This window comes from Amblyomma americanum, chromosome 6 (assembly GCF_052857255.1).
Source record: "Amblyomma americanum isolate KBUSLIRL-KWMA chromosome 6, ASM5285725v1, whole genome shotgun sequence".
NCBI classification, from domain to species: Eukaryota; Metazoa; Arthropoda; class Arachnida; order Ixodida; family Ixodidae; genus Amblyomma; species Amblyomma americanum.
The window spans coordinates 106,127,285-106,140,635 of record NC_135502.1 but is presented as its reverse complement, the minus strand read 5'-3'; the positions used below and the strand labels follow the sequence as shown (position 1 = coordinate 106,140,635).

Genomic DNA, 13,351 nt, shown 5'->3' with positions numbered 1-13,351 from the left:
GCGCTGATTGGCCCCTATGCGACGGGAACGTGGCGCCATCTGGCGCCCTCAGGGCGATTTGCGCATGCGCATTGGCGGCTCACGGTACGCTGTAAGCGGTAGCGGTACGCGCTTCGCTAAAGGTTGTATATATTAATAACTAGACCTCTCCCGGCCTAGTCTTTGATGACGTTTCGAAGGAGAGCGAAGGGCGTGGCTTGGATTGGTTGGCAAAACATTCTGCCGCTGGCGGCATGGCGCAGTGGGTAGCGACAATTTGCTGTGCTGTTCTAAATGCCATCTAGGTTTTGACGGGAACAGAAAGGCTGCTTTTTCCTTCTCGCCCACCTGACGTCGTATTGTTCGCAAATAGCGTGAGGTCCACTTTTCACGTCACACAGCGTGGCGTAAAGGTTGCGAATGTTCGTCTCTGAAATGTGTGCGTCAAACTTGTGCATGTTTTCGGGCAACGCGTTTGCGGGAAGCTTCCCCGGTGCGTAATTCGTGCGCTCAGCCAGCCGCATGTCTGCGGACTGTCGCGTCTCACCTGTGCGCTGCGTCCGAGAGGCGTTTCGAAGGGTTTGAAGGGGTCTTGCGACCGCGAGTACCACTCGATGACGACAAATATTCCTCGTGGCGCGAGGTTCTCTGTGTGTGAAGAGGATGGTCACGTGATCGGCGACCGACTGATACCGCGCTTCAAAGCGGGTGTATTACTAAAAGGCCTGGTTGTAATACAGCGCAAACGCAGATCATACGGAAAAGTGGGTATATATTACTGCCGCTGATTTTTTGCCAGATAATGGTAAACCTGCAACTAAACTACCAGTTAGAAAGCGTAGTTAAGAACGTGCTCAAAAAACTTATATTTCAAGAAACGCGAGAAAAAAAGCATGTGCTACGCTGTCATGTGAATCGGTATCTATGTTGTGCTCTACTGTACCGTTAACCGCATTGCCCTAAGGTTTCAGCCATGCATTGACCGGCCGAATTGAACACTGTTCAACAGGCGTCTCAAAAGAACCACTTCTCTGAATCGGCATGAAAGCTGTGCTTGCAATGGTACGCTGTTCCTCTATTCGGAATATTTTAGCATATTGCGACCGATATGTTTCAGTTGTGGTGTTACTGTACATAAAAAGGAGGTGATAATGACTTGTTATTTCGGAGACTCAGTCAGCCACGCGCTTCTCAGAGCAAAATAAGGAAATGAAAAGCCGAAGAATTTCCGCCATTCTCACCATCTCAGTGAAAAAAAGAAATGAAAACACTGCACCAAACTTCTCCGTTCAGCCAGCACATATCCACATATACTTAGATTCACCGCAACGACACTTTTTCCAGTCATAAACTTGCAGGCCGCAAATGGTCAGGAATTGTCTTCTATTTCGTCAAGTGAGCTCTCTCTCGATCACAGGAAGAATGGTGTTATGTACGGTAACAAACTGAACTTATTGGAAGAAAACGCACACCCGATGCTCACTTTCCCGATATTGACCGCGGCTTTCATTATAACAACCGTAACCCCTACGCAGATGCACACCCTTCGTGGTCTCGGCAGAGTGAAAGCGCTCTTGCCTTGACCTATCCTATGAATCAAGTGTGAAGCTACACCATCGCACCATCATGGCGTAGAAGTAATCTGGGGATTGATTTTAGCGACTGAGACCTCAGTGCACGACCGTTTTCTGATTTCGTCTTTTTGTAATTGGGATTGTGGCAAATGGCGCCGACCTCAGCGTTTTTACCTCAGCGGCAAAGCGCTGATAGTGGATTGGCGAGTTTGGCGTGTTTGCAGAAAATGGCTGTTTTTTTTTGGCGCCCGCAAAGGGTCAAAGCCTGTTTTAAACGCGAAAATAGAAGCTAGGAAAGGAGCTCCTAGGCATGCTCAAAAACATCACGCAATATACGGGGCTTAATTTTCGTAAGTAGGCAGTTAAAACGAGCAACACCCTAAATTTTGCTTCAACTGATTCACAACCTCCCAACATAAACCAGCCGTGCGGAAGCATAGGGATCATAGTATATAAAGGCACAGTTGCCTAGCACATAGTTGGTGTTGATATTACAATGCTGCGAAATGTGGCAGAAATAAGATAATCAAATCAAAGCATCGACTGCGCCATTTTGGTTTTTTTATTGGAATAGTGTGATAGGCGTGTTTAAATATTTCCATTAGCAAAGTTCACATGCAAACACATTGTGCTCACCAGCGCTGACCAGCATAAGCGACAGTGTTCGACCAGCGACAGTGTTCGACCAGCGGCAGCTGCGCGAAAGCCGCTGGTGTAGGCGTCTTTAAGGCGCATATTTGCGCGCTAAGCCGAACTAGAATTCGAAATCCGTCTGCGTTGTTGGTGCCGCGACAAGTCTTTGGTACGTGGCCAAATCCGCGCGCGCGGATCCCTAATTTCCAGCTCGCGATACCGCTCTGGCTCGGAGCTTTGTGGTTCGATCGATGACGGCCTGCGGCCCCATTCGCAAACAGCTCAGGTGGGCGGCTCAAGACCAGCATTTGCGCTCTCGGCCGAGTGCATCGGAGAGGAACGGACTCGGGTGGTGCATTCTAGGCCGCCCACGAGCCGAAAAACGGCAAACCCGTGGCTCGCCTACGTCCATGCCAGTCGCCATCGCTGGGAAGCCCCGGACTGAGGGAGAAGCACGATAAAGAACGAGAAGACGCGCAGCGCATCCGTGCCATTTCTACCGAGAGGGTGCGCCGCAACGGATTACCGCGTCACCACAACACGTCCGGGTGGCTTTTTCCGGTACCATTGGGTGCGCATTTAGAGGACTACTAGGGAAACTTTTATTTTTCTTTTTTATTCCGTGTGCGTCTAGCTAGCACTCATTGCTCCGTGTGATACGAGAAGAGGCCGTGACGGCCGTGGACACTTTCTGGCTGCGCTAAGACGACTTACCGGCGCTGATTCTATCTGCGCTAACAGCAATGCTGTGTAGATTATGCGTCTAGCTCGAGTATTTTCTTGACGTAATCGGCGCGTCCGTCGCACAACCGATACTTGTGTAATGGGCGATTCTGATTTTGACTTCGCTATATTAGGCGCGACATTCTAAAACCGAAGTGATGGACCAGAAAGATGAATGTTTTGTTGTCGGCAAGCCCAGCAGAGACGTCTATACTGAGCACCCGCAAACAAATAAAATTATTTCGAACGCACGCACACGCACACGCACACGCACGCGCACGCACACACACACACACACACACACACAAACACACACACACACACACACACACACACACACACACACACACACACACACACACACACACACACACACACACACACACACACACACACACACACACACACACACACACACACACGCGCGCACGCGCGCGCGCGCGCGCGCGCACGCACCCTCAAACGCTACGTAGTGATCTATCTCCATAGGAACCCAAGCACCTAAGCAGCAAGATGTCTAGCCTTGTTCCTGTAAAGGGTGCTTTTCTGAGAGATACTACTGTTTCGCACCAGAGCCAGCCACGAAGGAAAAGGCCAACAGATGTTCTTTTGTATGCTTTCCCGGGATACCGCCGGAAAACACGTGATGCTCTCATTTTAATATAACGACATTAGATACTAAGCCAAAGCTAATGTATGTATATTTAGAGATACCTGCTGCGCAGGGATATAAATACACATAAGTAGCAAGGTGCTATTCTAAACACGTTTTAATATTCGTATACTTCAGTCGGCCAGAATCTACACCTCTGTACCACGAGCGCGCCAGAGACGGTAATTAGACGACATTTATTTGTTGGCTGCTAATTTGCATTCCTGTGGAGGTGTGCATATACAAGCCATTGACAAATGCATGCGTAATTGATGTATCCACGTTGCGTATCCTCATTAATATTTGCAAAATCTGCATATGCATGCCTTAGGTTTTGTACGCAATATATATGCGCAACTACATACACAGCCTTTGTCTAAAGTTTAACAGTCCTGGGAGTTTGCTTCGAAGCAGTTTAGAGGGTTGTCTTGCAGCATCCGTGGACGTCCTGTCCTTAGGAGGGAGAGGATCAGGGTTCACGCTACCTTCAAGGGATTTGGAACGCTATGGATGCAAAGCAATCCACAGGGAGTGGCTCAGAAGGAAGCGCCTTTTGGCTGTGAGCTGTTGCCAAATATGTGAATTTATATGCAAGATTAGGGGGTTTAACATCCCGAAGCGACGCATGTGGGCTAGGATGTACGCCGTACGCTCTAATAAACCTATATGGGAGTAGAAAGGAAGTAAACTGGCCTCTAGCTTACCGTTTTTATTCCTTTCTGTATAGAGTGTAGTGGGGGGCTTCAGGTGAATTTATACCACCTGAGATTATTCAACGTGCAGCACAACAGGGCTTTTTTTATTCCGCCTCGACAAAAAATACTATCACCTAGGCCGGGATCGAACCTTGGACCTTGGGATCGACCGTCGAATGCCAAAGCCGCTGATCCACCGCAGCGGGTAGTCATGTTTATGTATGTTCGTGCTTGGACATGTGTACTGTTGTGCATGCATGCATGCATGCTTGTATGGCTTTCGGCTTTATTGTGGTTTCACGTCCCAAAGCGACTAAGGCTATGAAGGACGCCGTAGTGAAGGGCTCCGGAAATTTCGACCACCTCGGGTTCTTTAACGTGCACTGACATCGCACAGTACACGGGCCCCCAGAATTTTGCCTCCATCGAAACTCGACCGCCACGGCCGGGATCGAACCCGCGTCTTTCGGGTCAGCAGCCGAGCGCCGTAACCAGAGCCATCGCGGCGGGTAAACATTCACGCATGGATACGTTTGTAAGAGATACGCTATGCATGCGCACATATGCGGAATAAGGTTTCACAGCACCAAACTACATACCATGGACTACAATACCATTTATGGTGACATGTTTCGGTCCGGGTGCATAGCAGATGTACATCTGTGCATAGCTCTGTGTCACAAGCTTTATTTTCCCTTACCCTCCGTGTGCGCTGAGCAGGGCGTGTTTTTTTTCTTTTGTAAAACAATTGAGACTCCTGTTTGAAAAGAAAATCTTCGGCAATATATATATATATATATATATATATATATATATATATATATATATATATATATATATATATTCAGGGATAAAGACTTCTTGGCACGGTCAGTAGTAGTGAATAAACAGAGACCAACGTTTGAAAACAATGTAATTTGACGTTTCGGCCGTGGAACGGCCTTCATCAGAAAATTCTGATGAAGGCCGTTTTAGGCCTAAACGTCAAATTACATTGTTTTCAAACGTTGGCCTCTGTTTACTCCCTATATATATATATATATATATATATATATATATATATATATATATATATATATATATATATATATATATATATATATATATATATATATATATAAATATACATATATATATACACACTTAGGGTTTAAAGTCATAACGGGGGTGTGAGTGGTACAGAGTGAGACATACGAAATACAGAAGTAAAAGACGACACAAATGAGCTCGTTTGTGTCGTCTTCTACTTTTTTCCCTTCTGTTCGTGCTGTACCACCCAAAATGAAATGCTGTTACCAGCTCCCATCTATCCATGTTTCTCCATAAAAGTTTGAGGGGTGAAGATAATAGAACATCCCAAATAACCTGTGAAATAAAACAATCAGGATGTTCAAAACGAACCAAGATTGTTATCCGCTATTTCTGTAACACTCACATTATTATATTAATGAACAAAATTTTTAAAATGCTGAATAATTCTCAGCAGACTTTTTTTTTAGGAAGGAGCACAGGCTTGGAGACACGACTACTTCTTACTTCTTTGGAAGAGCTGCGAAGCGTATGAGACACGTTTGCATGAGCGGCACATGCTCTTTGTGGCGCGACACTTGACTGCTTTGTAATGCTAACATGGTAGAGTGAAACGGCACATAGAGTACATAGAGTAAGCAGGTCAGCTTTCCGACTCTACAGGCCTGTGTTTTTGTCTATGAAACTTCATAAAACTTCAAATAATAAGTTGGCACAAACAAAGCGAAGAAAGATACAAACAAACCAAGGACCGAGTTCTTTTTCGCTGAGACAACCGCTCCGAAAATGAGTTTTAGCTGTTCAAAGTAAATAAACTGGTGGAATACGAGAACAGTGTGTCACGTAGGAGATTGAGTGGAAAAGACATTGAGGTTTAGAAGCTTTCTTGTTTCTTACTGCGCACTGCTACGAATTGTTCGGAAGCTTCGCTGAACTCATTTGAAAGTCACATGAAGGAAATAGAAATACTCGTCACTAGCGTCTCAAAGGTTTCTCCATTAAAAAAAATGGCTCAAATTTTGTCTAATCATTTTTTGTTTCCTTGAAACGCACAAAGACGATATTTCTTGGGTTCACACGGTTCTTGGGTTCACCGCATCTTTTTGAATGTGCTGAAGGATGATGTTCGAGCATGCTCACGCCTCAGCTTCGCTACAGATGCAGCCAGAAATATTTCTTATAATTCGCAAGATTGAAAGGTCCAAAAATAAAATGCTGGCGAAAGCCAGCTGAACCTACGACCGTCTAAGCCTTGGAAGCGTCGAAGCTTAGCTCTGTCAAATTTAACAGCGCTGTTCGATATTCGCGGGCGACCGATGGGCGCAAAAAAGATTAAGCTTGCCTTATGATTGATGAGGAGGCCAGCGCATTGGGTCATTAATTTTTCACTCAAGCACTAGCAGCGCTTTTGGGAACGTCAGCGAGCATCGCCCGGCTTCTCTTAAGAGTGATACGCCTAGGAAGAAAAGAAAAGAAAAAGACCTCCTTGCCTCATCACAAAGGCGTCGCCTGTATGGTCACGCGGTGATTTCCGTATTTGCGAAACAACAGTGCCTCTATGTCTCTCTACTTGATCCCTCCTTTTTGTCTCTGCGTGCTCTCAGACTTTGTTTTCCTGCTTGAGAAGGCGAGCGTCAGAGAGTGGCCGCATCTCAGTTTTCTTTTCTTTATTCTCGGCGCCTTCATTCTTGTTTTGACCGGACGCTGTCCAGACTCCCATCACACGAATTACGCTGTCCGCGGAAGTGTGCGGGATATCGTCAGCTCCCTAGCGACAGGAAGGAGAGTGAGGGAGGAGCGCACGATGTGCGAAAACCCAATTTGTCTCCCAGCGCCAGTGGAAAGGAAGCGCCAACGCTTGCGAACAACAAGATTCGCTGGATCCCACTGTTGTACGCTCAGGAGAGGGGATGAGGGGCGCCTTCTTCATGGTCACGTTTGTGTGAAATGGTTTTCAGAGTGGCGAGAGCCGCGATGCTTGCAATCAGACGATGGCAGCGGTGGGGGGTGTCCCCAGATGCGTGCGACCAGCTGCAACAACAACAGCGCGGGTGGAAGCAGCAAGGAAGTCGGCATCCTCGACGACAAATGAATGGAAAGGCCGGCCTCTCATTTTCGGGCGGTCGCACTTAGCGGCCGTTGGCGCTGGGTCTCCATTCGCTCGCCGCCTCATTTTCGCGTCTGTCAACGCGGATAATTTGTCGTTGTCTCGCCCCCTTTTCGTCCTCCCGCGATGCCCCGCGAGCACAGCGTGGCTCGGAAGTTCGCGCCCGAACCTCGGGAGCAAACACGGCACGGTTCAGCAACGTGGCTTTCCGTCGCGCTCGCCTGAACCGACTCGTGAAGCGTGTCGCTCGAGCCATCCTCGGCGTTTCGGTTTCGCGCGCTCCCATGTGGGAAGTGGGGGCGTTTATGCGCCGGTACTAGTTTCATTGCTTCCTATCTTTCTTTGACGCCCAGTTTAGTGAGTTAGAACGAACTTGGCGACTTGAAATAGCCTCTTTTACACTTCCTTGATTACTGTTCTGCTCCTGGAAAAGCACTGAACAGAAACAGCAAAGAGTTGAGAAGCAGAAACTTTTCCTCGTGACAAAAATTTCTCGCCTGTGGTGGTTGCTAGACAAAGCATAGCGTCAGGACGAGAGGGAAAAATTCAAGTCGCGCCGGCTTATTCCACTTCAAATAGGAATATGGTAAAGGAAAATATTTCTGCCAAGTGTCTCCTGTTACATTGAGTAGGTGGTGGTATTCTCCTTTTCAGAAGGAAAAGTTGCCTTTCCCTAGTGTTAGTTAGCGTTCAACGCTTCGTAAAAAAACGATTGGCTTGTAAACTTTCTCGCGCTGTAGGGTCTCATAATTGTTGCCTCCAATTCTCAATGCCGAATGTCTACATGTCGCATGTTCCTGAGTACGTGTACTGCGAAGCCTTATTAAGCCTTACATGCAGAAATCCCACTGCACAAATCTTATTGTGGTTTTTTGTCTCAGTAATGTTTTCTGTCACAGTGCTCATCGAACAAACTTGCTGTTGTTAGCTCCTCGGTAAAATGCTCTGTGGTGTTCGCTGTCTAGCTTTTCACAATATTCTTCGCAATGTGGGCTCATCGTTTAGCAGTCGCGCTTAAATGTCGAGCGCATGTTTCCTGCGACTGTGGGAAATGCTGCTTGGGTGATAAGATCAATCCTCGCTAATTTTGATTATGCAAGTTTTGGCTTGCTTTTGAATATTGGTGGCTACAGTTTATCTTCCTGCAATGAGGAAGCAGGGCTAGAATTGAAACCGGGATTCATGGTGAGGCCAGATAGCTCCTTGACATCGACAAGGTGCTGGATAACGCCGAGTCTGCAGCGTAGAGCGTCCAATGTTGTTTTGAACTTTTTTGGTGTGTATTTATGAGTAGATTCCTTCTTCTTCAAAGTGTTTGCCTCATACTATCAATAAAGCAGTGCACCAATTCTTCACCAAAGGAGCCTCCTTCAATTTGAAGTTGCTCACTCTGTTTGCGGTAGTGTTTTGCGCTATGTTAATGCACCACACGTTGCTAAACACGCTCCATAACTCCACGCCGAGTGCACAGAGCACATTGAGCAGAATGGTTTCGACGGTCATTCTTTCAGGTCATCCACGTTAGTACTTTTTCAAACAAGCAACTTCAACGCCGCAGTCTTGTTGAGTCCAGGGTGCATACACCGCGCACACTTAAGGTAACATGAAGTGCATGATATAGTGCTGATAAGTTTGAACGGACCGTAAAGTGAGCGCCTTATTCCAAAACCTTGCACCATTATCGCACCAGAAAGTATGAAATACCAACTCGCCCAGGAACTGATTTTAAACCAGAATCGGGTCTCAGCTATAGCCCAGACTTCACTGTGCACTTTATTTAGATTGCGGGATTATAAGTGAAGAAACGAGGCGAAAGAAATAAAAAATGAAATTAGTGTCACGTGAAAGAAATTGGGACGCAAATAGTGCGTAATGTACGCTACCCTATAACCCTTGATATTTTAAGGTGACAATATGTGGTGCAGATAACCGAGCACTCCGCAAACGGGTTAGCTATTTGAACCTTAATCACCGATGTCATTTGGGGCGTCACTGTTATGCGCTCAAGAAAAAGGATAACACGTAGGAAGGAATGTTGCGTCTACCCCTTCGCAGCTAAGCAGGCTGCGTGGTATCAAGGATGACATCGGTTATCCCAATGGGGAATTGTTTTTGAAGACAGCTGTTCGTCTTCCGTCATTATTCGTCAGGTAAAAGAAGGTGCCAGCGATTCCGCTTGGAGAGTCCAAGCTAGAGTTCGCAGTGAGTAGGAGTGGATGTCGGCACATCCGTACGCAGCGTGCTGCCGTCCGTGTGAAGCGGACGGACCAGGGAGCGCTTCCTAAACCGAAGAGATGAGATGAGGGGGCGAGGGACTCACCGAGGTCGTCGATGACGGGCGCCAGTCGGAGCATGATGCCCACGAGGAGCACACTCATCACAAACAGCGACACGGCCGTGGTGATGATGATCCAGCGCGCCTTGCGGCTGACGTCTTCCTCCTCCTCCTCTTTCGTCGCGGCGCTCAGTCCGGCGTGGACAGCGCGCACCCTCGCGCCGCGGCCACCGCCCCCTTGCTCGCCGTCGCCGGACGCCGCGCACAGGGGCCGGTACTCTTGCGGGCTCTGGTTGCCCAGGCAGGAAGAGGCCCTGGGCGGGGAGATGGAGAAGACGAAGCGCGAAGCCGGCCGCTCCTGCCACGTGGGGGTGGCCGCCAACTCCGTGGGGGACACGTCCGAGTAGGTGTGCAGCTCGGTGGTAGGGCTGTGCAGGCAAGACGAACTGAAGCTCTTGAAGCGCGGCGTCGGGGGCAGCGTTCGCGGAGGCTGGGCGCCGCTCGTGCCTGCCGCCATCACCACGGGCTCGGCGAACGTGGTGTGGCGGTTCAGCGTCGAGTAGGGTCGGTTCAGAGTCAGGCGGTTCGCCGCTGGCTGCTGGGTGGCGCGACGCGGCGGCGGTGTGGAGACGGGCACGAATGGTACGTCGTACGGAGTGAGTTCCCGCAGCGGGATCGACTGCTGCCGCGGCGCGTTGCTGGTGCTAGCGCTGGTTGTTGCAGAGTCGCGGCTCGCTGGTGCCCCGAGAGCGGCTGCTGCTCGAGCTGGTTGCGAGACCAGGTGGAGCGTGTATAGAGTCCACAGCGTGGCGGCCTTGGCTCGGGTGCAGACCCGAATTACGCGGCCGGCACACCCTTACACACAGTTTCTGACACCTCCGACGCAGGCGGGCAGCTCTGGCCGGAATAGCCTAAAACCACCAGCCGCCCTGAACGCCCCAAGAGCAGCGCGTCCTTCCGAGGAACAGTCAATGAAAGAAAAGCGTCCGTGTAGTTCGACCGGCTTTTTACTTTGATACTAGGGAAGGCTTCCGAAGGAAGCGCAAGAAAGAAAGGAATAACATACGAGCGCAAGAGAGGCGCCCACAGAAAGGACTTGTCGTCGACGATATTGGTGATCCGACTGGATTTCTAAAGGAGCTGTTTCGAGCGGCTTCTGCAATGAGCCCCGCAGCTTTGTTGGCCGACGCTGAGAGAGGAACGCTCGAGCGTATTCTCTGGGTGGCGACTCCCCCAGGGGCGCGGTCTTGTTCTTGCAGATTCTGCGTCTTCCTCTAGCCGGGCGGGCAGGCTCCGTTCTGGTCCATTAGTCAGCGATCGCCGAAGGAGAAAAGTCATTTGTCGTTGTACGCCTCAGAAGGAAGCGGGTGCGGATCGACTTGTGATCGGCTTTCTTTGGGATGTTCGGCTGTTGTTCTTTCTCGGCGCTCGGAGAATAGGTCCCGGTTGCTTCGAAAGTGAGAAAAAAAGAGAGAACAAAAGAGAAGGACTCCCAGCTGGTGCCGTCAGAGCCTACGACTATCCACTTGTGGGAAGCTCGGTGTGCAGTCTGCGCACTTTTTGTCTTTGTGGGGAAGATGTGTTACGGACTGGCGCTTAGTCCGGCTTGTGTAAGATACGCTGTTTCTTGAGCAACGAGCGAGGGAAGTTTGAACTTGGCGTGCCGGCAGTGGCGACACAGACTGGAAGAGGTGCTCGAGCGGAGCTCTTGAGCTTTGTTGATGGCTCCTCGTTGACGAGACCACGACCGGTTGATGGCGATGATGACGGGAAGATTTTTCTCGAGCAGAAGCTCCAGCTGCCCGAGGATTGGCTTCTCACTTTGAATCAGCTTTGTGCCAGTTGTGGCTCGCTGTCTTCTTTCGAAGCCCAGAAAGCACCGCCTACGACCCTCCGGGCGGCCTTCCTAGCGAGAGGCCATGGTGCCCGCCGTGGCGTTCGAGAGGGCGGAACGCGTCTCCCAGACTTGCCCGGCTACGCCTAACGAGCCGCATGCTTTGACGCTGGCTTCGTGGCTAAAACACGGCTCGGTGGTTGCGGTAGTAGCAGGGTGAAGTCCCCTGGTACGGCGACCTCGCGGCGTCGCCGGACGCGGCGCCACATCGCTTGCGTCGTTGCATGAACCGAAGGCTCTGGCTGCGCCCGAAATAAATGAACCAAATCATTTTTCGCCGGGAATGGTGTCCTCTCTCTCACACTCTTCCAGCAGGAGGGCGCCTAGCAGCCAGGCTCTTCACAAAAGGGACCTCGGCCTCCGGCTTGCAGAAGCTGTCGGAGAAAAAACTGGCGGTTACGACGACCGGATTGGCGCTTAGACTGCAAAGAAAACTTCGACACGATATTGCACTGCCCAACTTTTTCCCGTTTCCTGTGTGTCTGTGTGTTGTTAAAGTAAAGAATGTAATGCCTTTATTCATGCAATAACTGTGCTCTTGCGTTTAAAAAACACAATATTAAACTACAGCTATGAGAAGAAGATTCGTTGCGACAACAAACACGTTTGCTTTGTGAACTTGCGCATGTGAAACATAGATTATTTCTTAAGAATTTCTCATTGACGCTCAGTTGCTCTGTGGGTTTCATTCAACAAGGGCAGACAGAAAGCCGGTAATGTTCGCCGACTTCTGACTTAATATACATGTAGCCAACTTAAGCTATTCGAATTATTTCCCATCAAAAGGCGCAGAACGCGCTAGTTCAATGTACGTTACGCCATTTATAAGTAGACAGGCTGCCGAAGCAACCTTGTTTCTGAGCGGACCGGTGTAAATACGCGAAAAAAAAAACTTTTGCTTTGTCTGCAGACATAGGCGTGGAGAACCTAAAAAAGCCAATTATTTAGCTTATAATCAAAATAAAAAACAAGCAAATTTCCTATTTACCTGGCCAGAGAAAAACTGCACGCCGCATACTATACTAAAGTAATCCTAGTCTTTGCGCTACAACTGACGATCTAAGACAACAGAAATGAAGTATTGACACATTCATAAGATACGCATTTTGTGACAGCTAGAAACTCAAGGACAGACAAGCGAACGTAACGCAGTCTCAAGCGAATGCAGCGGCAGCAGAGAGTTGCGCTGTCAGGCTCAAGCCAGCACGCATTCCCGCGATATGAGCAGAGACAGTGGCACTCACCTAAACACTGCGGTAGCAGCCGGTCTCCTCTCGGAGACGCAGCTAGACCGAGCAGTGGACGACAGGCCCGAACCCTATTCCCACAGCAGCAGCAGGTGCGGCCAATGTCCTCGCAGAGTCCGCTTATCTTCCGTGTTGTGCGCCGGGTGAGAACCTCCTGCGGCGAACGTGCTCGTCGCTTCCTGCGGCCCGGACGGCGGGGAGCGCGTCCGCAGCGACCAGCTTTCGACGGGCTGTGTGCGCCGGCGGATACCGGGAGAGCCCAGGCCGCAGCCAGCGCGTCTCTCCGCCGAGGGAAAGAAAACGGGATGAAGGGAAGGGCCTTCGCCCTCTCCCCTATATCCCTTCCTCCCGCTCCCCACCCTCCCACTCGTCCCTTTTTGCTCGCGCCTCTGTACCGACGAGGGAAAGAACCGCCGGATCGATAGCACGCAGAGCACCCTTTCTCTCCTCTTCCCCTCTGCTTCGTGGTCTTCCTCTTTCGTATCGTTTTTCTTTGTCTCTGTGCGTTCTGTCATTTCCGTTTTCTGTTCCGCTCGTTTCTGG

The 13,351-nt window shown here is 49.7% G+C and overlaps 1 protein-coding gene across 1 annotated transcript in view; it reads right to left on the bottom strand.

The window, feature by feature from the left end:
* Positions 1-13,044, bottom strand: part of LOC144093944 (uncharacterized) — a 157,978-nt gene extending 144,934 nt beyond the window's left edge. The window contains exons 1-2 of the mRNA XM_077627712.1: positions 12,806-13,044; positions 9,713-11,935 (exon numbers count right to left, since the gene is read on the bottom strand). Of these exons, the coding sequence (XP_077483838.1) occupies positions 9,713-10,184 (472 nt within the window). The 5' untranslated portion in view covers positions 10,185-11,935; positions 12,806-13,044. The remainder of the gene's footprint in view (positions 1-9,712; positions 11,936-12,805) is intronic.
* Positions 13,045-13,351: the final 307 nt, after the last annotated feature.